Genomic DNA, 22,572 nt, shown 5'->3' with positions numbered 1-22,572 from the left:
AGGAGTTTTTTCGTCTTACCAGTTATTTAATCTGGGCAGAATGTGTATGTTAGCACATGGGGTTTTAGATATATAGCGTGTATATCTGAGTAGGTAAAAACTTGCCATAGAAAGAAATGGTCATTGTGTAGGGGAAACTCATAAAAGGAGGGACTAAGGATACCAAAGGTCAAATCACCTTACTTTATCTTTCACAGCAATCACCCTAAATTATTGTTTGAATAGTAATTTATTTAAAATTGAGCTTGTATAGTATAGCAAACATATTCATCTAGAATTTTTTTTTTTTCACTCAGACAACTGAACTTGAAAAAGGTTCTTGTATCTGGGGGGCATATGGAATACAAAGTTGATCCTGAACATTTGAAAGAAAATGGGGGTCAGAAAATTTGCATTCTTGCAATGGATGGAGCTGGAAGGGTGAGTATATATTTATGCAAAAGCTTAGTAATCTTGTTCTCCGTTGACAGCTGTAGAGGACCTGATAATGTAAAACTGTGTTGCTATGATAGTGGATTCCTGCTGACTTGTTTCCCTACTTGTTTTTGATGTCCAATACTAATTGGTTTGAAATAGTAATTGGTATTTCAAAGAAAGTATGACATGTCAGGTTGCATAGTACTGCCTTGTTAAACTGTAGTTTAAAATTTCATTTATTGTGTGTAAAATAGAAGTAAGGGATTTGATGAGTTATTTGATATATACACTAAGTATTCAAAAATAATATTGAATTATATAGATGTGAGGTATATAACTACTCTTTTAAAAAGGTAAAAAACTAAGCTGGCAGTATTAAAAATACATAATCAGAAATTTTCTCTCAAATTTGATCTTAAATGTACACAAAATATTATATATACAGAGATTATAACTGTCATATAGAAAATATATGTATTTCTGGATCGCTATATAAAGAATCTGTGGGACTTCCCTGGCAGTCAAGTGGTTAAGACTCAACAGTCCCAGTGCTGGGAGCATAGGTTTGATCCCTGGTCAGGGAACTAATGGCACCCCACTCCAGTACTCTTGCCTGGAAAATCCCATGGACTGAGGAGCCTTGGTGGGCTGCAGTCCATGGGGTCCCTGAGGGTTGGACACGACTGAGCGACTTCACTTTCACTTTTCACTTTCATGCATTGGAGAAGGAAATGGCAACCCACTCCAGTGTTCTTGCCTGGAGAATCCCAGGGACGGGGGAGCCTGGTGGGCTGCTGTCTATGGGGTCGCACAGAGTCGGACACAACTGAAGTCACTTAGCATAGCATTATACATTAGAAACACTGAATAAGTTTTACACTGTGACTGGAAAAACCGATTGCTGTCTGCTTTTTGTTTATAAAATAAAAACATACAATAAGTGTATTGAGGTTTTATAAATTGCTATAAAAATTGACATTTTAGAAACTGAAGAATTAATCATAAAACTCCACCTACTGGTACATTATAGGAATAAATCTGTGATTGATCATTTTATTTGAGGGAACTATCTTTAAGAATTAGAGATCTAATTTGTAGTAAAAGAAGGAAGCAGAGGCATAGAATTACATTTAAAAAGTTGAATATTAAAAACATTTGACTTTGGGATATAGTTCATGTACAGTAATAGAGATCTAGCTTGTTTATACATGTGGATACTTACTTCCTGTAAAATTAATAACTTTATAAATGACAGGACAAGCTCTGATAGTATCAGCTGATCAGTACAGTCTATATTTTGTGTACATAACTTGAGTGACCTTGGCAGATACCATTCTGTGCTTTAAGATTCTTAATTATGAGGAGATTGAGCTTTTCAAGATCAGTAGTATTAATTTTTCAAATGAAATCGTGCTTGGAATGCCTGTCTATGATGTAGATGAAAAAAAGGTTTGCTGCTCTAGATAGAGCTGGATTGGAAAGCCCGGCACCTGGTCTCTTGTCATTTTCAGTCCTCGAGCAGCAGCCCCTTGGCCATTTCTCGGGAGCACTAAGGCTGACAGAACCATGTGGAAGCTGCTGAATTCTGTGATGATTGTTCTGTCTCTGAGATTTTGTTTTACTTGAGTTATGTAGACATCTTTTTTTGTTCCCCTTGAGAGTAAAGTTTGGATTTTTGTAGGGTGGTTTTCATTCTTCTTGTAAATATTACTCTTAAGTCTGACATTCAAGTTTTAGCATTAAGAATTTGGTTTTCTTTAGCATATTGTATGCTAAACATTGTAGCATATGTTTGCTCCACATGAGTAACACTGAACATTACTTCTTAAGAGAAGTGTCTTTGAAGCATTTTTAATGCTTCATGTTTGCTTGATGTATTTTCTGAAAGATACACCATCATGGCTTTTATATGTATATCTTATACTATGGAAAAATGAACATTGGAACATACTGAGAGCTCTTAGTTTTTGAGATAAGATCTGTTGATTTCATTTTTTGGTTGTTCAGATGCTATATTGCTTTCTATTCCACTGTAATTTGGTTTTATCTTAGGTATTTTGCTGGAGATCTGTCAACAGTTCTATGAAGCAGTGTCGATGGGCTTATCCACGCCAAGTCTTCATTTCTGATATTGCTTTAAGTAGAAATGAAATTCTTTTTGTCACACGAGATGGAGAGGGATTTAGAGGGAAATGGTTTGAAGAAAAAAGAAAGAGTTCTGAAAAGAAAGGTTAGTTCATATATGTAAATGGCATGCAAAAGTACCTTCTGGCTAATGTTTAATTTTGTACTTACTTATTATTAGGTTTAACTGACAAATGTTACTAGGTTTTACCTCTATATCTCTTCTTTTGATTTTTGGTTTGTCTGTGTGCAGGTAAACAAAGGGAATTCAATCCACTTAAATCCTAAATTTTCAATCTTATATCTGTTAGTATGCCCTGAAATCATGGTACATTCCCATCAGTAACAGAGGCAGAGTATTGCTAATCTCTAGTCTTGGCTCTAGGGACAGGGCAGTATAAAATTAAAAACAAAAAACTTTGCAGGTGGATTTGAACAATCTTCCAAATTCCTTTTTATCCCCCTCTCCCCAAATTGAGATTTGAGTGGCTTATGCTTCAGGGGTGTTTTGGGGGGTTTTTGTTTTGTGTTTTGAATATATAAAATGAAACTTTTATAAGGCATTTTAGGATTTAGAGGAAGATTACAGGAAGAATAAGGTTTTTATATTCATTGAGAATTTTAAAACCTACAGGTCGCTTTATTAAACAATTACTGAATAATTGGAGGCAAGTTTTATTCATTCCTTGATGAATATAAAGGAGAGCTTTAAGATGCTAGCATGGAAAATAGGAGTTATTCATTACATTATATAGTTCATTTTTGATTTTTCTGACTATGAATTGACGAACTTGTGGATTGCTTAACATTGTTTTTTTTTTAAACTCTAGTAGTAAGTAGCTTTTTTCTTTCATCCATAGTTAGTAATCTGTTGATTTTTTTTTCCTTCCAGAAAAAGTAGAATTCATTGACCTCTTCACATCTCATTCCTTCCACCCTAGCCCAAGTCACATCAAATGGTCACTGCAAAAAATGTTTCCTTTTTTCAACTCGTTTCTTTTTATTTATTCTCTTACCAGAGTGAGCTTTTAAGATCTGATCCCAATTTACCTGTGTTTAAAAACTTTTTGATGGTTTCCTCACTTCTTGAACATGGCCTACAAGGGTCCTGCTCTGACCCTTGTCTGCATCTCTGAATTCCTCTTGAGTTCTCTCCCTCTCATTACCACTCTCCAGACACTCTGACCTTCAGGTATTCAGTCTTGTCCAGTTGTGGTTAGTCCCAGGGCCTTTTCTGAAATTCACATCTCAGCTTAATTTATGCTTCTTCAGAGATGTTTTTACCAATTATTTAAACTTGGTTACCCTGTTTAACTTTTAATGTTCTCTTTGTATTTTTATCTTGTAGCTTATTTTTACTTGTTTTTATGTATTTATCTTTGTGATTAATTTTTCTAATGTTGGTCTCCTATCATAAGATGGCAAGGACCATGATATATAGTCATTTTATCCTCACAGTGAAATCAAGGTTTCTTTGTAATCATTAGCATTCAGCATATTTCCTTCCCTCATTAAGTCATCTATTGAGTGAACAAATCAGTTTTATATGCTAAAAGATACATAAAGAACATTTATAATTACTCAGAAAATTATAAACATATTCTTCAAAACTATAAAGCCACAAAGGAATGATTTTTGGATAGTTAATTGATTTGTAGTATCTATTTCTTTATAGATTACACAAGTCTATAAACATTTAAGGTATATTTACTATGTGCTGGATATAGGGCTAGGTTTTAATGATACAAAAATATGTAAGATGGGCCCCTGTTCTCAGACAGTCATGAGTTTGTAGGGGCAATAGATACATTTACAAATATTTGCAGTTCATGGAGACAGATACTAATTTGCACATAATAAGTCTTTTAAGAACATAGAAATTGGAATAACTCAGTGTCAGGAAGATTAGTAAATCCCTGTGAATAAAAGAGAGTGAATTTGAGAGTAACCAGAGGCATTTTGACTTGTGTTGGAATCCTTAGAATTGTGTCTTAGTCATAATTTGTGGTCTAAAACTGAATTCACGTTCTCATGCTTATGTATCTGCTTTTCAGTGTTTTTTAAGTAAATGGCTATCTTTCACACCCCATTTTCCCTCACCCTCTATAGCCGATTGGTCACCAAGTTTTGTCACTTCCATCTCAAATATTTTTGAAATCTCCACTTTCTCTAGTTTCTTTGCTACAACCTCAGTCTTAATAGTGTTCATTCTTTTTCTGGACTCTTAGTTTTGTCAGTGATCTCTTTGTCTTTATTTACTTTAAACATTTTTCATACTACAGGCAGAAACATTTACTTGCACGCACATGCCATATTTTTCTTTCATATCCTTGATCTGACTTGTACTGATAAAATCATTTGTTTAACATCTGTCTTCTCTGCTTGATTGTATACTCCAAGAGTGTAGAGGCATGCTATCTATCTTGTTCACTACAGTATTACTAGGGCTACACTGAAAAACACTATGTCACCGTAGCACATGTGGTCATTCAGATATCTGCTGAATAAATGGAAGGAAGGGGGAGAAGAAGGGAGGAAGCAAATGACGTTTTTAATAGAAGCTGAGGAATTTTTAAAGGTAGTATAGACATTGTATTTGCCTTTTAGACAACTTTGGTTGCAGTGTGGAGGACAAAATCATGAGTAATTGAAAAAAGAAGAAAATTGAAAAAAAAAATCATGAATAATTGAGAATTGACCCACCAAAATTTCTTCTATCAGACAAATAATATATAGGGTGTAAATTATGTTGAAGAGAGAGAAGATGTAGTTCTTCAAAAGGACTTAACGCAGACAAAAGATTTCTCTATTCTAATTGTTTTTCTATTCCATTTACTCCTAAATCGTTTTAACCGTTTTAATAAAGCCTTGATTAATGAAAGCTTATTTTTTTCTTTTTAGCAGAGATTTTATCAAACCTTCATAATTCCTCACCAGATGTGTCTTGTGTCTCTGATATAAATAGTGTATATGAAAGAATTCGACTTGAGAAACTTACTTTTGCCCATAGAGCTGTTAGTGTCAGCACAGATCCAAGTGGATGCAACTTTGCAGTCTTGCAATCAGATCCTAAAACAAGGTAAATGTACACTTGTCTATATTAAATTTCATTTTTAGAAGGAACAGTCATTGGGTTTTCTTTTGTTTTCGTTAGCTCCTGGTACAAATTTAATTGAATAGCTGTTGTCAAGTCTTATAGAGACTTCAGACATATAATCCTATTACTAGGTTAACTCAAAGGTGGAGTTTGTTATATTGGAAGTTAGGAGTGTTTGTTTTAGCTTGTAAATGGATATTTATTGAAAATATTGAAGGTAATATGTACATATGCACACAGAATTTATTCATGTCTTTGGTACTTCATGATGTCCTGTAGGTTCTCAGATTTTGAGAAATATAAATATTTGTTACATAGTTTACAAAAATTTCTGACCATTGAGTACAGTGGGAAATGATAGACGAGTAGTATAGAGTCATGTGGAGGGCATTGTGAATCTCAGTGCACATCTTCTGTCACATTAGTACAGAGATGACAGGTTTAAGATAAATATCAAGGGTCTTAACTGAAAAGGGTAAAAAGTCCTAGAGACAGGATTCCTCCTGGTTTGCCCAGGTCTGTCCCACCTTGAGCACTGAAAGTTTCCTCTCCTGGGAAACTGCTCAGTCCCAGGCGGACCAGGGGAGTTGGTCACCCTACCGAGAAGAGTGAAACGTACATTGGGAAGGTATGATTGCGTGCTTAAAGTTCTGAAAGAACCAGGGATATGGACTGATGTATGTGTGTATATTTATCTTTATTTCCTTGAGTTGCTAACTTATTCTGGGATCTGGGACCTAAAGTATTTATTTGCTGTTCTGTATATATTCTCCACTTGTGACATGAAAGAATATAAAACAGGAAAAGGTTGAACACTGTACTGTACTCTTTTTGAATGTTTTTAGTAATACTTTTAAAAATACATTTAAAAAATTTCTCCAAAAGTCATTCCAATTTATGTTCTAGTGTTTCCCTATAGAAACAGAAAACTCTCCTTTCAAAGGAAAACTTAATTCTTGTCATGTTAGTTGAGGGGAAATAAAATACATATAGGAAATAAAATACATAAAGGAACAGAAAATATTTAAAGGGTATCTAAAATTATTCTTTTGGAAATGTCTTATTCTTATTGGAATAAGATGCAATGTTCTTATTGGAAATGTCAAATGCAATATTTTTATTGGAAATGTCAAATGAAAGATTTTCTAAGTTTAATAAGTAAAAATGAAATTATACTTTAAGGAGAATTGCCTAGGGATGCTCTTGGTTTTTTGTGTTTTCTTTTTTTTTTTTCATTATTTTGAAGGTAAAAATAATTTTTGTTTCATTTCTAGCCTTTATGAAATTCCAACTGTGTCCTCCTCATCCTTTTTTGAGGAGTTTGGCAAGCTGTTAAGGGAAACGGATGAAATGGACAACATCCATGATGTGACATTTCAAGTTGGCAGTAGACTCTTCCCTGCACATAAATATATTTTGGCAGTGCGTTCTGACTTTTTCCAGAAATTGTTTCTTTCGGATGGTACTGCATTAGACTTCACAGATGTTTACCGGAAAGATGAAGATTCTGCAGGCTGCCATCTCTTTGTGGTAGAGAAGGTTCATCCTGACCTGTTTGAATACCTTTTGCAGTTTATATACACAGATACTTGCGACTTTTTAACTCATGGCTTCAAACCAAGACTAAATTTAAACAGAAAACCAGAAGGACATCCAGGCACTCCAAATTGTCATTCGAATAAAATGAATTCCCATGAAGATAATCAGAAGTCAGCATTTGAAGTTTACAAAAGTAATCAAGCTCATACAATTAGTGAAAAGCAGAAGAGTAAATCCAAATCTTCCAAAAAAGTAAAAAGTGTTGGGGAAGATGATCCTGTAAAAATGTTGCAAAATGTCGCAAAGAAATTTGGTTTCAGTAATTTAAGTAGTAGGTATGACTCCTCCTTAGTATCTATTCATGTCTCATTATGTCTTCCTTTTAGAAATTCTGCTTCTTGGTTTTTTTTTCCCTGCTCAGCTTTGCTTTGCTCCTGCTGCTGATCTTGGTCCTTCTCTTCCCCTCCCTACCCCCTTCCCACCCATCTCCATCCCCTCCTCCATCCTCTCCTCATCTTCCTTTTCTTTTCTCTTTCCTTCACTTTCCCTCTCTCTCTCCTTTTCTCTCCCCCTCCCCTTTCTGTTTGGATCTGTTTCTTAAGGGACCTGTTTCTCTGTTTTCTACTAAAGCTATCTCTAGGATTCCCTGGATTAAAACATTAAAGGATAGAAAGGCTGTTCATGGATTTGAACTCTCATGGTGTCTCTGTAACAGGGATCTGGAGTGGCAGGCAGTGTGGTATTCTGGAAAGAGTACTGTCTTTGGAGTTAGACCTATATGTGCCTCTTAGCTCCACTATAACCAGCCTAGGGCAAATTTCTTATTTCTTGAACCTTAGTTTCTCAGTAGATAAAATGAGAGGGATAATATTTACCTTATGTTATTGGTGTAGTTTGGTCATAAAGCATGTGTACAATGCCTGACAATATTTGTCATCTTAACAAACCAGATTTTTTGGAGTTCTCTATTTTTAAGGTATTTATGTTGCCTGTGGCAGTATAACCTTAGTTGTGGGGCAGGAGCCAAGGGAGGAGAGTTTATCATGTTTTCTGATTGAAACCATGAAGGGTTTTGTGTTGTAGCTTTCACTTGTTTTTTTGTCAGTAATGATGTTTAACACATTTTAAATATTAAGTAAAATTGAAGGACACTGTATGACTTCTTTATCACAGAGTAGGGGTTTGCTGAGATACTCTTCTAGGTGATACAAATTATATAATCATGTTTAGATGTGGGCTCATTTGTTGGATTTTTGTTGTTTTGGTAGGGAAATATAGTCACCAATTGTTACTTTTTATCCTTGATAGGTTAGATGGAGTCAGATATGAAAATGAAGAAATTAGTATCATTGCCAAGAAAACTGGTAGTAAACCAAAGCTAAATCAGAAAAAATGGTAAGTTAGGAAATGAAGATAAACTTTTCATCTCTAGATTTTGGGGCCCTAACTGGAAATAGAGCTCTCTTTATTTACACATGTATGCAGCAAAATGTGTATGTGGATACCCTGTTACCTTTATTAATCTTTTTCATGTCTGGAAATGTTGGAGAATTGTTGAGGCAAATGGATAAAATGTTAACTGCTCAGTAAGACATAGAGTTCATTTTTTTTTTTCTGATTACTCTCTAATAAAGAATTTAAAAAAAATTTCCTAAATTTTGTATTTTTTTAATAAATAGGTAATGATGTTAACCCAGAAACCAAAATAATTATGCCTCTTCTCTTCATCATTATGAAGATTATTTCCTTTAGTATAATTTTGTTCCATAATAAGTACATTATTCTAAATATGTTTATTATTAAAAGTTTTTATTTTTAGGTATTTGTCTCTTGTAGGTAGAAAATTTTAGAGAAAAACCTGGTTGTATATAGACTGTGCTTAGCACAAAATAGGTTGTACAAATAAGTGAATTAATGACCTTTGACTGTCATGCCGCTTAGTGTCATATTAATTAGCACCTGGCCTGTATTGAAAAAGGAAAATTAGAAGGAAGACTTTTTTGAATATTTGTCTGTACACAGTTCCTTTTACAAATACTATCTTTGTTGTAAGGCCTTATTTTTTTTCCCTAAAGTGGAAGGAGATAAAATATTTTATTTGTATGTATACCCTCAAGTTGTTTGTTATATGCCACCTTTAATTTGGAGAAAATCAAAAGTTAAGACAAATCCTAAAATTGCTTTTGCTTCAATTAAACTTTTTTTTTCCAGTTCATTTTTATGTGATGTGACCATGAAATCAGTGGATGGAAAGGAATTTCCTTGTCATAAATGTGTTCTTTGTGCTAGACTTGGTAGGTGTACTTTTTGTTGGTTGCAGATTTATTTGTTTTGGTATTGTTGCCTAGTCTTAATTGAATTTTTTTTTTCTTTCAGAATATTTTCATAGTATGCTGAGTAGCTCATGGATTGAGGTAAGATTTAAGTAGAAACCACATAGGCTGCTAATTATGCTTTATATTTTTGGGAAATTATATACTAAAGAAACTTTAAAATATTTTTAACTCAGTTTTTCTTTTGTATTGACTTTATTTATGCTTAAACTGTCTGGAAAATAGCAGTGTTTTGAAATTAAAGTTGTTGCAAAATAATTACTTAAATGAATTCTCCATTATTATTTGGAGTTATATTTGCAATACCAGTTTGTTTCTTTTTTCTCAGATTTTCTTGATTCTTTTTCATGTTACAAGGCATTTTAAAATTAAATGTATCTCATTTTAGCTTTGTGTTTTAACATTATATTTTTTTGCATTTGATGTGATTCCTGTTAAAAGTTTTTCATAGTGATCACCTCAGTCAGATTGTAGTGTTATTTTGTAGTTGAAAATTAATTGTTTTACTTTTATTTAGGCTTCCAGTTGTGCAGCTCTGGAAATGCCAATACATTCTGATATACTGAAAGTTATTTTGGACTACCTCTATACTGATGAAGCTATTGTGATAAAAGGTATTAATAAAAGTTAGGACATTTTAGATATTTAAGATACAGTTTAAAAATGATAAAATTACACAAATCTTATTTTCTGCTTTAATTGAATTAATCGACAAAGGCTTAAATTTAGAATAAGCTATACAGATGATTACTAACAGTGAAGGAATGGAATAGAAAATTTTCATTACCTACATGGAAATGAACTCTATAAGAATTGTTAATAATGGTTGAGATTAGATTTAACATTTTCATACCCAGCTACTTTTACATGATTGAGATGAAAAATTGACAACAGAGAGTATAGTCTTGATAGATAGTCTACAAAAGTTCTTTCTTGTCTGTTTTTCCCCTCATGTGAATGTGTCTGAAGTATAAACTAATAATTGAACTGAAATTTATAAAGAGATGCATTTATATATTTTTTGATAATAGCCTTCCTAACAGGTATAAGGTGACATCTTCTTGTGGTTTTGATTTGCATTTCTCTGATAAACAGTGATATTGAGCACCTTTTCATTTACCTTTTGGCCATTTGTATGTCTTCCATGGACAAATGTCTAAGATCTTTTGCCCATTAAAAATAAAGTTTTTATTTTATATTGTACTATCGTTGATTTATAATGTTGTATTAGTGTCAGGTATACAGCAAACTGAATCAATTATGCATATATATGCATCCTTTTTCAAATTCTTTTCCCATTTAGGTTATTACAGAATATTGAGCAAGATTCCCTGTGCTATACAGTAGGTTCTTGTTGGTTATCTATTTTGAATATAGTAGTATGTATATGTCAATCCCAAACTCCCAATTTATCCTTCACCCCAGTCTTTCCCCTTTGGTAACCAGAAGTTTGTCTTCTAGGTCTGTAGTTTTTTTTTTGTTTTGTTTTTGCTATTGAATTTATATGAGTTCCTTATATATTTTGGACATTAATCTCTCATGCTTTGCAGTTATTTTCTCCCATTCCAAGGTTGCCTTTTCTGTTGACTCTTTGGTGTGATTTTTGGTTTCATGGAACACCACTTGTTTATTTTCGCTTTTGTTACATGTGGTTTTGGTGTCATATCTAAAAAATCATTGCCAAGGCCAGTATCTAGGAGCTTTTCCTGTTTCTTCTTCTAGGAGTTTTTTGGTTTCAGGTCTTAGATTTAAATCTTTAATCCATTTTCAGTTGATTTTTGTCCAGTTTCATTATTTTGCATGTGGATATTAGGTTTTCTCATATCCTTAACTGAAGAGACTGTCTTTCCCTGTTTTGTATTCTTGACGTTCTTGTCAGAGGTTAATTGGCTGTATACATGAAGGTTTATTTCTGGCCTATTTTGTCTCATTGGTCTACGTGTCTCTTTTTATGCCAGGGTGTTCCTGTATTGATTACTCTAGCTTTGTAATAGGACTCAGAATTTCTGTAATAGAAATCATAAAATATGACAACTCCAGTTTTGTTGAATTTTTTCATATTGCTTTGGCCATTTATGGTCGTCTGTGGTTCCATGTAAATTCTAGGATTACTTTTTCTGTTTCTATGAAAGGTACCATTGGAACTTTTATAGGATTTCATTGAATATGTAGATTGCTTTGGGTAGAATGGGCATTTTAACAATATCAGTTCTTCTAGCCCATGAACATGAAATATCTTTCCATTTATTTGTATCTTCTTTAATTTGTTTTTTCAATGTTTTGTAGTTTTCAGTATGCAGATCTTTCATTTCCTTGGTTAAATTTATTCCTAAGTCTTTTATTCTTTTTTGATGTGATTGTAAAGTGGATTGATTCCATAATTTCTCTTTCTCTTAGCTCAATGTTAGTGTATAGAAATGCAACAGGTTTTTGTATATTGATTTTTTTACCCTGCAACTTTATTCATTTATTATTTCTAATAGTAAAAAATGCCACCAAAATACTATTAGAAATAATAAATGAACAAATTTACAGGGTTAAAAACAAATATACAAAAACCTGTTGCATTTCTAATTTGTTGTCAGTTTTTATTATGAATGTATATTGACTTGCAAAGAGTCGGACACGATTGAGCAACTGAACTGATGTTGAATTTTGTCATGTGCATTTTCTGCAACTATTGAGATGATCATATGATTTTTAGCCTCTATTCTGTTAATGTTGTGTATCATCTTTATTGATTTGCACATTTTGAACTGTCCGTGCATCACAGGTATAAATCCCACTTGATCATGGTGTATGGTCCTTTTAATATGCTGTTTAATTATGTTTATTGGTACTGTATTGAGGGTTTTTATATACACACTCATCAGGGATATTGTTCTGTAATTTTCTTGTAGTGAACTTGTCTGTTTTTGGTAGCAGGATAAGGTTGGCCTCATAAAGTGAGTTTGCAAGTGTTCCCCCCCTTTGGTTTTTGGGATTAGTTTAAGAAGGATTTGTGTTAATTTTTCTTTAAATATTTGGTAGAATTCACTGATGATGCATTCTGTTTTTGAACTTTTTGATTGCTGATTCATTCTCCTTATTCTGTTATTAGTCTGTTCAAATTTTCTATTTTATTATTCAGTTTTGCTATGTTTCATGTTTCTAGGAACTGATCCATTTCTTCTAGGTTGTCCAGTTCATTAGCATATAGTTATCCATTATAGTCTCTTATGAGCCTTTATATTTCTGTGATATCATTGGTAATGTTTCCTCTTTCATTTGCAATTTTGAGTTGTTTTTTTTTTAGTCTACTTAAAGGTGTGTTAATTTTCTCTTTTCAAATAAACAACTCTTTATTGGTCTTTTCTCTTGCTTTTCTAGTGTCTGAATCATTGGTTTCTGCTCTATCTTTAGTATTTCCTTCCTTCTGCCAAGTTTGGGCTTTGTTATTCTTTTTATAGTTCTTTGTTGTGTAAAAACCTTCAAAGGTTGTTCTTTTGAGATCTTTTTTTTTAGGGCATTTATCAGTATAACCGTCTTTCTTAGAAATTCTTTTGTCCTTTAAATTTTGATATGTTGTGTTTCTCATTTTCCTTTGACTCAAGGTATTTTCTTTGCTTTCTCTTTCTTCTTTGACTTCCTGATTATTCAAGACCATTTGTGAATTTTCCAGTTTCTTTCCTATTTTTCTAATTTTATGCCCTTGTAGTTGGAGATGATACTTAATATGATTACAGTCTTAAATTGTTGTTTTGTGGGTCTGCACATGGTCTCTCCTGCAGGGTGTTCTGTGCACACTTGAGAAGAATGTCTGTTTTGCTGCTGTTGGATGGAGTGTTTTATATATATGTCTGTTAGGGTGATTTGGTCTATAGTGTTGGTCATATCTGCTGTTTCTTTATTAATTTTGTCTGGGTTATTTATTCATATTGAATGTAGAGTATTGAAGTCCTCTATTATTTTAAAAAATATTTGTTTACTTATTTATTTTTGGCTATGCTGGGTCTTTGTTGCTGCACATGGGCTTTTTGTAGTTGTGAGTGGGGATTACTCTAGTTGCAGGGTGTGGGCTTCTCATTACAGTGGCTCCTCTTGTTGCAGAGCACAGGCTCTCAGGGCATGGGCTCAGCAGTTGTGGCTTGTGGGCTCTTGAGTGCAGGCTCAGTAGTTCTGGTACATGGGCTTAGCTGCCCTGCAGCATGTGGGACCTTACCAGACCAAGGATCAAACCTGTATTCCATGCATTGGGAGGCATATTCTTAACCACTGGACTACCAGGGATGCCCAAAGTCCTTTCTATTATTGTATTCATGTCCATTTCTGCCTTCAGCTTTTAATATTTCCTTTATATAAGTGTTCCAATGTATCTAATATAGTTTTTTCTTTGTTGTTACAATGAGGCTTACATGTAATACAATCATGGAACTGGAAGTGTTGGTGGCTCAGTCATGTCTGACTTTCTGATTCCATGGACTGGAGCCCACAAGGCTCCTCTGTCCATGGGATTCTCCAGGCAAGAATACTGGAGTGGGTTGCCATATTCCCTTCTCCAGGGGGATCTTCCCAACCCAGGGATCAAACCCAGGTCTTCTGCATTGCAGGCAGATTCTTTATCATATGAGTCACCAGGGAAGCCCTAATGTAATTATAACAATCACAACTTTTTTCTGTATTTCTTTTAATTGATGTATGGTTGATTTACAATATTAGTTTCAGGTGTACAGCATTGTGGCTCAATATTTTTATTGATTATGCTTCATGTAAAGTTGTTAAAAAAAACAATGTCTTTATTTTTCTGTACTATACAATATATCCTGTTGCCTTCTCATTTTATACATAGTAGTTTTTAACTCTTAATCCCATAACCTTATCTTGCCTCTCCCCATTCCCTCTCCCCAGTGGTAACTACTGCTTTGTTCTCATTATCTGTTTTTGTCTTTTTTATTTACATTTGTGTTCTCTAAATTCCATGATTCCACATAGAAGTGATAACATAAAGTATTTGTCTCTCTGACTTATTTCATTAAGCATCAGAGAAGGCAATGGCAACCCACTCCAGTACTCTTGCCTGACAAATCCCATGGGCGGAGGAGCCTGGTAGGCTACAGTCCATGGGATCACCAAGAGGTGGACATGACTGAGCGACTTCACTTTCAGTTTTCACTTTCGTGCCTTGGAGAAGGAAATGGCAACCCACTCCAGTGTTCTTGCCTGGAGAATCCCAGGGACGGCGGAGCCTGGTGGGCTGCCATCTATGGGGTTGCACAGAGTCAGACACGACTGAAGTGACTTAGCAGCAGCAGCAGCAGCAGCATTAAACATAATAGCCTCTAGGTTCATGATTGAAAATGACAGAATTTCATTCTTTTTTATGGCCAAGTAGTATTACACTGTATGTCACACACACACACACACACACACACACACAGATACATGTATGTATACATACCATATAAACAATACATCTCCTTTATCCATTCATTGGTTGATGGTTTTTTGGGTTGTTCCCTTTCTTGGAAGGGGACGACAGAGGATGAAATGGATGGATGGCATCACCAACTCAGTGGACGTGAGCTTGATCAAACTCTGGGAGATGGTGAAGTACAGGAAAGCCTGGTGTGCTGCAGTGCCTGGGATTGCAAAGAGTTAGGCACAACTTAGTGACTGAACTACACCTATCTTGGCTGTCATTTACTGCTTAATTTTGCATTCAGATTTTCTTCACTCTTAGTTTCCTCCCCCTCTGATATTATTTCTTTTTTTCCAGATTACCACTGATTTTATTTTTTTTTTATATACCAGTAAAGCATTTATTTGTTGAATTATTGGAATATACTTGATTTACAATGTTGTGTTAGTTTGAATCAGTTATACATATACATGTATCCACCCTTTTTTAGATTCTTTTCCCATGTAGGCCATTACAGAGTATTGAGTAAAGTTCCCTGTATTAATAGGAGGTCCTTATTAGTTATCCATTTTATATATAATAGTGTATATATGTCAATTTCTATCTTCCAGTTCCATTATTTCTTCAAATATTTTGTCCTTTCTTATTTGCTTCTGTTAGTCCCCTATGTATCTTTTTATAGTATTCCAGAAATCCCTTACGCTGTTTATTTTTATTCATTGTTTTTTTTTTTTTTTCTGTTCTTCATATTGGATCATCTCTGTTAACCTATAGTTTCTGTCTTTATTGATAGTCTTCATTTCTTGAGATGTTATTCTCATACTTTCTTTTAAATTTTTAGACATGATTTTTTAAATTTGTTTTTGGACATATTTAAAATAATCGATTTAAACTCTTTGTAATAGTTCAGGATCTTGGCATTCTTAGGGACGTTCTCTTGACTTTTTTTTTTTTGCCTATAGGCCACACTCGACATTTCTCTTTTCATCTTTCATAATTGCTGGATCTTAGATCCCTGACCAGGGCTTGGCAGTGCAATTGCACTAACCACTGAGCCATCAGGGAATTCCCATAATGTAGCAACTCTTGAAATCAGATTCTCTTTCTTCAGGGGTTATTTATTTTATTTATTTATTTATTTTTTCCTGTTTAGTGACTTTTTGAAGCTAATTCTGTCAGATTGATATTCTTTGTCATATGTGACCATGGAGGTCTCTGCTTATTCAGCTAATAGACAGAATTTTCCTTAAATGTCTAAATTTCCCAGCCTATGCCTAGGAGTTCATTGTGTGTGTTGTGGCATGGCTTCAACTCTTAGACAGGCAGCCTACAATTCTGCCTTAGCTTTTATTTCCTGCTTTTGCAGAATCTGAAGTTCAGCCAGAGGTAAGAGTTTGGGGCCTTCCTAAGTGTTTTCTGGGCATGTCCACAGTCCTCCACGTTTGTATGGCCTTCTAGATTCACAGGAATATGTTAAAACTTTTGAAAGCCCCTTATGACACTTGTATTAGTCAGCTTAGACTGCTATAACAAAATAACAGACTGAAATTTATTATTCATAGGTCTGGAGGCTAGAAGTCTCAGACCAAGGTCTGGCAGGATTCTCTTCCTGTCTTATACACAGGTTATGTGTATAACCTTGCTATTATGTCCTTACTTGTGTTGTGTAACAAGCCTCTCGTTATGTCCTTACTTGGCTTTTCCTCAGTGCTTATGAGTGTATATGGAGAAAGAGTGAGAGAGCACACACACATGGAACAGCTTGTTAGGGAAGTATGGATAGATCTCTGTCTCATAGAAAGAGACTAATCTTGTCAGAGCAGGGCCCTACCCTTACCACTGCACCATGTGAATTTTCAGGGGACACAAACATTCAGTCTTGACAACATCTTTTCCCTGAGCTATTCTTTTTAAGTTTTGACCTGCCTCTTGTTTGCTCTGCCCCTTATCATTGTCTTGGACAGCTTCAGTGTTAAACAATTGCTATTTGTTTTTAATAAATACCCTTTTCTGAGGCTGTTCACACTGGGTAAGCTTTGAGTCAGGTCAAATAAACCCCTACTAGTGGGGTTTCCAGGAAACTGCCAGATGGGTTAAATAATAACAGTTATTTGCTAATGTTGCCCCACAACTGTTCTGTCACCTCCAGTGTCTGTACCTGCTTATTTCAGCCCATGATTGCAGGAGTGATGGCTTTCAGGACTACTGTTGAGAATGGAGGAGAGTAAGATCTACGTAGGAGGAGCCAGGGTGTCCCAAAGCTCACTGTTGTTAGCAAGATTCAGCCAAGTTTTTGGAGTCAGTGCTCCCTGATTATTGTGAGCCTTTGGCTAATTTCTAGAATTCTGAAAGAGTTGATTTTTGATCATTTTTTTGTAATAATTCTCATTGCTTTGGTAGGAGAGAAGAATTTTTGAAGTGGTCCTTAGTCTGCCATTTACAGTGACTTCACCTCTCATTTAATGTTTTTTCTACTTTAATGTTTTTTCTTTTTAACCATTTTTTTCCTTCCTATGGTGGTGTTTTTTTTTTTCCTATTTATATTGCTATTCTGGCAGTGACTCGGGGGCATTGCTTAAGGTCATTAATAGTACACTGGACCAAGGTTATGTTAAATTAAGGAACTTCTCTATAGTTTGCAAGTACTCTTAGATGACCAGATCCATTTTAAATAAACCTAAGAGCTTTATTCACCTCCGTCGTCCCTCACTGTGTGTGTGTGTGTGTGTGTGTGTGTGTGTGTTTTAACATATACCTGTATATTATCTTTGATGATGAGAATTGACTTCCCCCCATTAGTGTAACAATAATGAGAGATTTTAAATAAGGCAGGCATTCTAGCCCTTTAAGACGAAAAGAGATCTACTCAAGTTGCCCATTTTATGGTCTTAATGTAAACCAGGGCATTTTGGTGTTTTGTGTTTTTTTTAAAACAGTTTTCTACCTGTGAGATAGAAATATTTTGATGTTATTACTGTTTATCATATTTACAATTTCAACATTTAGAAACTAATCATCTTAACTCTCTTTTGAAGTGTTTTGTAGTATCTTAATTACTTGGACTTTTTTCCCAGGTATAATGTTTACAGAATAGTATGAGTGATACTTGTTTTTTTTTTTCTAGAATCTCAAAATGTGGATTTTGTTTGTAGTGTTCTTGTGGTGGCTGATCAGCTTCTCATATCTCGATTGAAAGAAATTTGTGAAGTAGCATTAACTGAAAAACGTGAGTAATTTTGAATTAGAATCATAGTGTTTTCTCAGGTTGATTCAGGATTTACAGTATTTTATTGACTTTATGATGCAATTTAAGTAAAATGCCTGTTTTTATATCATGAAAATTGTCAAGACAGTTAAAATTATTTCTTGTCATCATTTGTAAGCACATCCTTATTTCAGAGATGTTAATATGTGAATACATGTAAATCTTATAATTGAAATATGTTAATTTTTTGAAATATCATAAAACTTGAATAATAAAGATGGCATGAAATTATTTTGTAATCTGAAGGATGGGAGTTTGAAAGTGGAAATTCTTTGCACTTGCCCTGGTCTGTAAGTCTACACTTAACGACCCTGTTATTTGCTGCAAGTTTTTTTTTTTGAGCCACGTTTTGCAGCTTACGGGATCTTATTTCCCCATCAGGGATGAACTTGCATCCTTGGCTGTGCAGGTACAGAGTCCAAGCCCATGGACTGCCAGAGAATTGCATTTGTTCGAATTTTTATGTAACCATCCCATCAATGTATTTGATCAAAAGTATCTCTTTTTCTGAAGCTCTTAATTCTCTCTCTGCTTATTTCAGTTATTTGCAGGACTGTCATTCTAACACTAAACTTTGAAAGCCAAAGTTATTTTTTTATTATTTTCTGCCTTACATTCAAATTGCAGCTGTCAAAACTGATCAGTCTCTTGACTATGTTAATCACATTTCCCCCACCTTTTTCTTCCCACTGTCACTGTGCTAGTTGAGATCACTGTCACTCGTCCCTTCTGTGTAGTGTCATAGTAGTCTTTTAAGTCCTTTCTCTCTTCTGACTTCTCTTTCTTTAATCTTCCTATAGGAACTGGTTAGTGTCTTCTCCTATTCATATGTTTTTAATTGCTTCCTCTGAGACAATGGTTAAATTTCCTTAGCCTGATACAGAAGTTTCTTGGCTTTCTAATCTTATTCTTGTTCTCCTTCTTTGTCTCTTAAGGAAGTGTGATTTTTCTGATTTGTACTTGCTAATAGTTAATCTTAGTTCAGGTATCTTATTTACTCACTTAAGCTCTGTGGAGTATCTTCTTCTTGGTTATCAAAAAGAGAGCAACAGCTATGATCTTAAAAACCAGAAAAAGGAAATACAGTTGTCCCTCAGTGTCACAAGGGATTGACTCTAGGAGCCTCTGCAGATACCAAAATCTGTGGATGCTCAGGTCCCTTATGTAAAATAGTATAGTATTAACACAGTGAATACAGCTGGTCCTCTGTGTGTGGAACTTGCTGGTATGGAGGACCAGCTCTGTATTAAAGGATACAACATGCAGTAGGTATAAAATATACAAATTGAGGATATTTTCAGTTGTAGAATCAACTTTCCTGGCATCCTTTGGATATTCTTTCTTGGCTCCTGCTGCACAATTGCCCCTGTTAATGAATTTTTTGATCATCTTAGAATCTAGCAAGAGAAGAATTCAACAGAACTTTAGTGTCTGTTTGTTGGGCAGTCCTTGAAACCAGCTGAACAACTCTTTATAAAGTTTTTATATGATTCATTTTTATTTCTGTGAAATGGGAGACTTTGGGTTCATCATTAGTTGAGACTTTGGGTCAGTCCAGAGTGAGGCAGAGATCATTATTGTCTGCATATAGCTTTTGACTGAGTTACAAGAGAGAAAGAGAAAGGAAATGGAGGAAGCCAGGTGTAGAAAATAGTTGTGTTTTTCTGTTGGCTGGGGCTCAGAGTAAATAAGAAAAAGGGGATTTCAGAAGCCAAGTTTCATGTTAGGTAAGCAGAATATTCTTGGACAGTCTCCAGTAAAACACACTTCGTAAATACAGTTACAAGAATTATAACAAAATCTAACATCTTTTGTGCAGTACGTCAGATTGTGCACTGGCATGAGTGATAATACAGTAATATTTAAATGTACTTATTTTCTAAATATATAGTATGTGTTTATATATGTAAATATACTCACGTAAAGTCTGATAGTTGATTTAACATAAAAATATTTTATAGAATGATTCCTTCACTTTCTTTTAATCATAAGTGTATTGTTTTAGTTTTATAGAAGAGGAAATAACTATTCTGTGATATGTAAGTGAAAAGGAATGTTGTTTATCAGTGAAAGTTAAAAATATTCCAAAACATTTAGGTGGAAGATTGTTGATTCTTACGTGTTTGCTTTTAGATGACACTGAAATGCACCTTTTCTATTTTCTTTTGCTTAAAATTTTGTGTGTGTTTATTTTTCCTCATAACGAATCATTTAAAATTACTTTGGCATATCGGGTTGGAAAATAAATTCTATATTTGCCCTCGTATAACTTTTTTTAGCAGAACAGTACTTTCAGTTTTCCTTCTTCTAAATGTTCAAACCTGACAAGTTAATAAATAAATGTATTTCATTTGCAATAGTTAAAATGCCTTTCATCTTGTTTTATAGATCTTTTCTTCCTTTGTAGTTACCCTTAAGAATGCTGCTATGCTACTGGAATTTGCAGCAATGTATAATGCTGAACAGTTGAAACTCTCTTGTTTACAGTTTATTGGACTGAATATGGCAGCTTTACTTGAAGCAAGGTAGGTTGAGTATTATATACAGACTGTCGCAAAAGCACTTATTTATATATAATAGCAAATATGTTAGTAATTTGAAACTAAATAACAATAAATCCTAACTTTGTAGAAAAAGTGAAAATATAAGACATTTAATCATTTCATCAGTATTTGGATGCATAGTGTATGCCAGCCATTGCTACAATACTACAGTGAACAAATGGACGATATCCTTGCCCTCAGTGTTATAGGAGCTTACATTCTGGTTGGAAGGTCATGGGACAATATTACCACAAGTATATTTGTATATATATTCGTATCACTCTGCTTGTTTAGGCTAATTTGTAATTATGTAGTTGTTACCTGGGTTTTGGAAACTATCTGTAATACTAATTAAGTCAGCATTTAATTACTTCACATATATTTATGCATATGATTTGTTACTGGTTGATTTCTGTTTTCTCTTTGTATTTATTCTCTTTTAAGATTTTCCCTATACTACGTATTGATTCTTTGGTCAAACTTAGTGTGCAGCAGATGGCCTGAAAAATTTAGTTGGTCTGATTTATTGCAAGGTGGTACATGTGTTCAAGTTTTGATGGTAATAGAATATTCATTATGAAAAATGACACATGTTACATGAAAAAATAAGTTAAATATTATATCCTATGTTATAAGCTAATATTTCACATTACTGATGTTTACCTGGATGAAAAGAATTTGATAAATGCTAATGATTTAGGAGTCATGGACATTTTAGAATTAGAGGAATCTTAGGAAATTTAATCCCATTCTTTTCAACTATTTTAGCAGTGGAATTTTTTAATGAAATAAATTTACAGATTTATTTTTTAGTGTAAGGTCAAGATTTTATTACATTTATTCACTATAAAGTCAGTGATAAGAAGATGAGTCTTTTTGGTGGATACAGAAATTTCACATTAGAGTTTTTAGTGTCAGTTACATTTTTAAAGTCAGTCTCCAGTATAATTCTGTATTTTGCTTTAATTGTAATAATAGGTAACACTTATTGCCATAATAATAGTTATTAATAATAATAGTAATATAATAGTAGTTACATAATAATAGTTATAATAATACTATCATGTGCCAGGCAGCATTCTAGAAATATTGTATGGATGCTCATAATTTTCATGAAAACCTTATAAAGTAGATTTTTTATATCCTCATATGAGGATGAAAAAAACCCATGAAACTTCTTATGCAAATAATCCAGAAAAACCTTGATTCATATAATTCGAAGTAGTAACAGTTGTTTGATAAGTAACTTTTCAAAGTCAGGATGATTTTTAATAAAACTAATTTCAAAACATGTTTGAAATAAAAGTTTTCTACCTTTTTATAAAGATGAATCACTAAGAGATTCTTAATAATTGACATTTAGGGTTCTATTTAGAAAAAATTCTTATGGGCGTTTAATCTTTGTTACTTGGTGAAAAATGCTTTCTAAATACAAATTAATAGTATGGGATGTTAGACAATGTCATTTAAAATGCCTCTGGTATTTTAGTGGCAGAACAAAGGTTTCAGAATAAATTCATTTATTTTTGCTGACATTAGTAATTCTAATCATAGCAATTTTTTCTCATTATCACCAAATTAAGCTCTTTTAATATGTGAGATAAGAATCAACCACAGCTTGAAATGAACACCATATCTAAAATATGATGTTGGAAAATGATGTGTCACACTGGTTTTCAGTTATTACGTTGTGACAAATTTGTCAGCTGAAGTATTAAGGGTGACACGTGTGTTATGTTGAATAATTTTACATAAGTAGACTTGCATAAGTTTCATTTTAATAAAGATTTGTTTGTATAAATGTAAACATTTCTAGTCAAATACGTGTTTTTCAGAAGTGTAAATAAACATGCAAA

The 22,572-nt window shown here is 33.7% G+C and overlaps 1 protein-coding gene across 4 annotated transcripts in view; it reads left to right on the top strand.

Annotated features, from left to right (window-relative positions):
• IBTK (inhibitor of Bruton tyrosine kinase) overlaps positions 1-22,572 on the top strand; it is a 94,189-nt gene that overhangs the window by 31,741 nt on the left and 39,876 nt on the right. For 3 of the 4 annotated variants that reach the window (XM_055534880.1, XM_055534882.1, XM_055534883.1), the window contains exons 9-18: positions 297-420; positions 2,470-2,647; positions 5,443-5,620; positions 6,913-7,512; positions 8,486-8,572; positions 9,389-9,471; positions 9,554-9,591; positions 10,028-10,124; positions 18,033-18,134; positions 20,581-20,698. In XM_055534880.1, coding sequence (XP_055390855.1) covers positions 297-420; positions 2,470-2,647; positions 5,443-5,620; positions 6,913-7,512; positions 8,486-8,572; positions 9,389-9,471; positions 9,554-9,591; positions 10,028-10,124; positions 18,033-18,134; positions 20,581-20,698 — 1,605 coding nt within the window. The remainder of the gene's footprint in view (positions 1-296; positions 421-2,469; positions 2,648-5,442; positions 5,621-6,912; positions 7,513-8,485; positions 8,573-9,388; positions 9,472-9,553; positions 9,592-10,027; positions 10,125-18,032; positions 18,135-20,580; positions 20,699-22,572) is intronic. The other variant, XM_055534881.1, reaches the window with a different exon arrangement.

Source organism: Bubalus kerabau, chromosome 9, assembly GCF_029407905.1.
Source record: "Bubalus kerabau isolate K-KA32 ecotype Philippines breed swamp buffalo chromosome 9, PCC_UOA_SB_1v2, whole genome shotgun sequence".
Taxonomy (NCBI): Eukaryota; Metazoa; Chordata; class Mammalia; order Artiodactyla; family Bovidae; genus Bubalus; species Bubalus kerabau.
The sequence above is the reverse complement of the archived record's forward strand: the minus strand, read 5'-3'. Positions and strand labels throughout refer to the sequence as shown.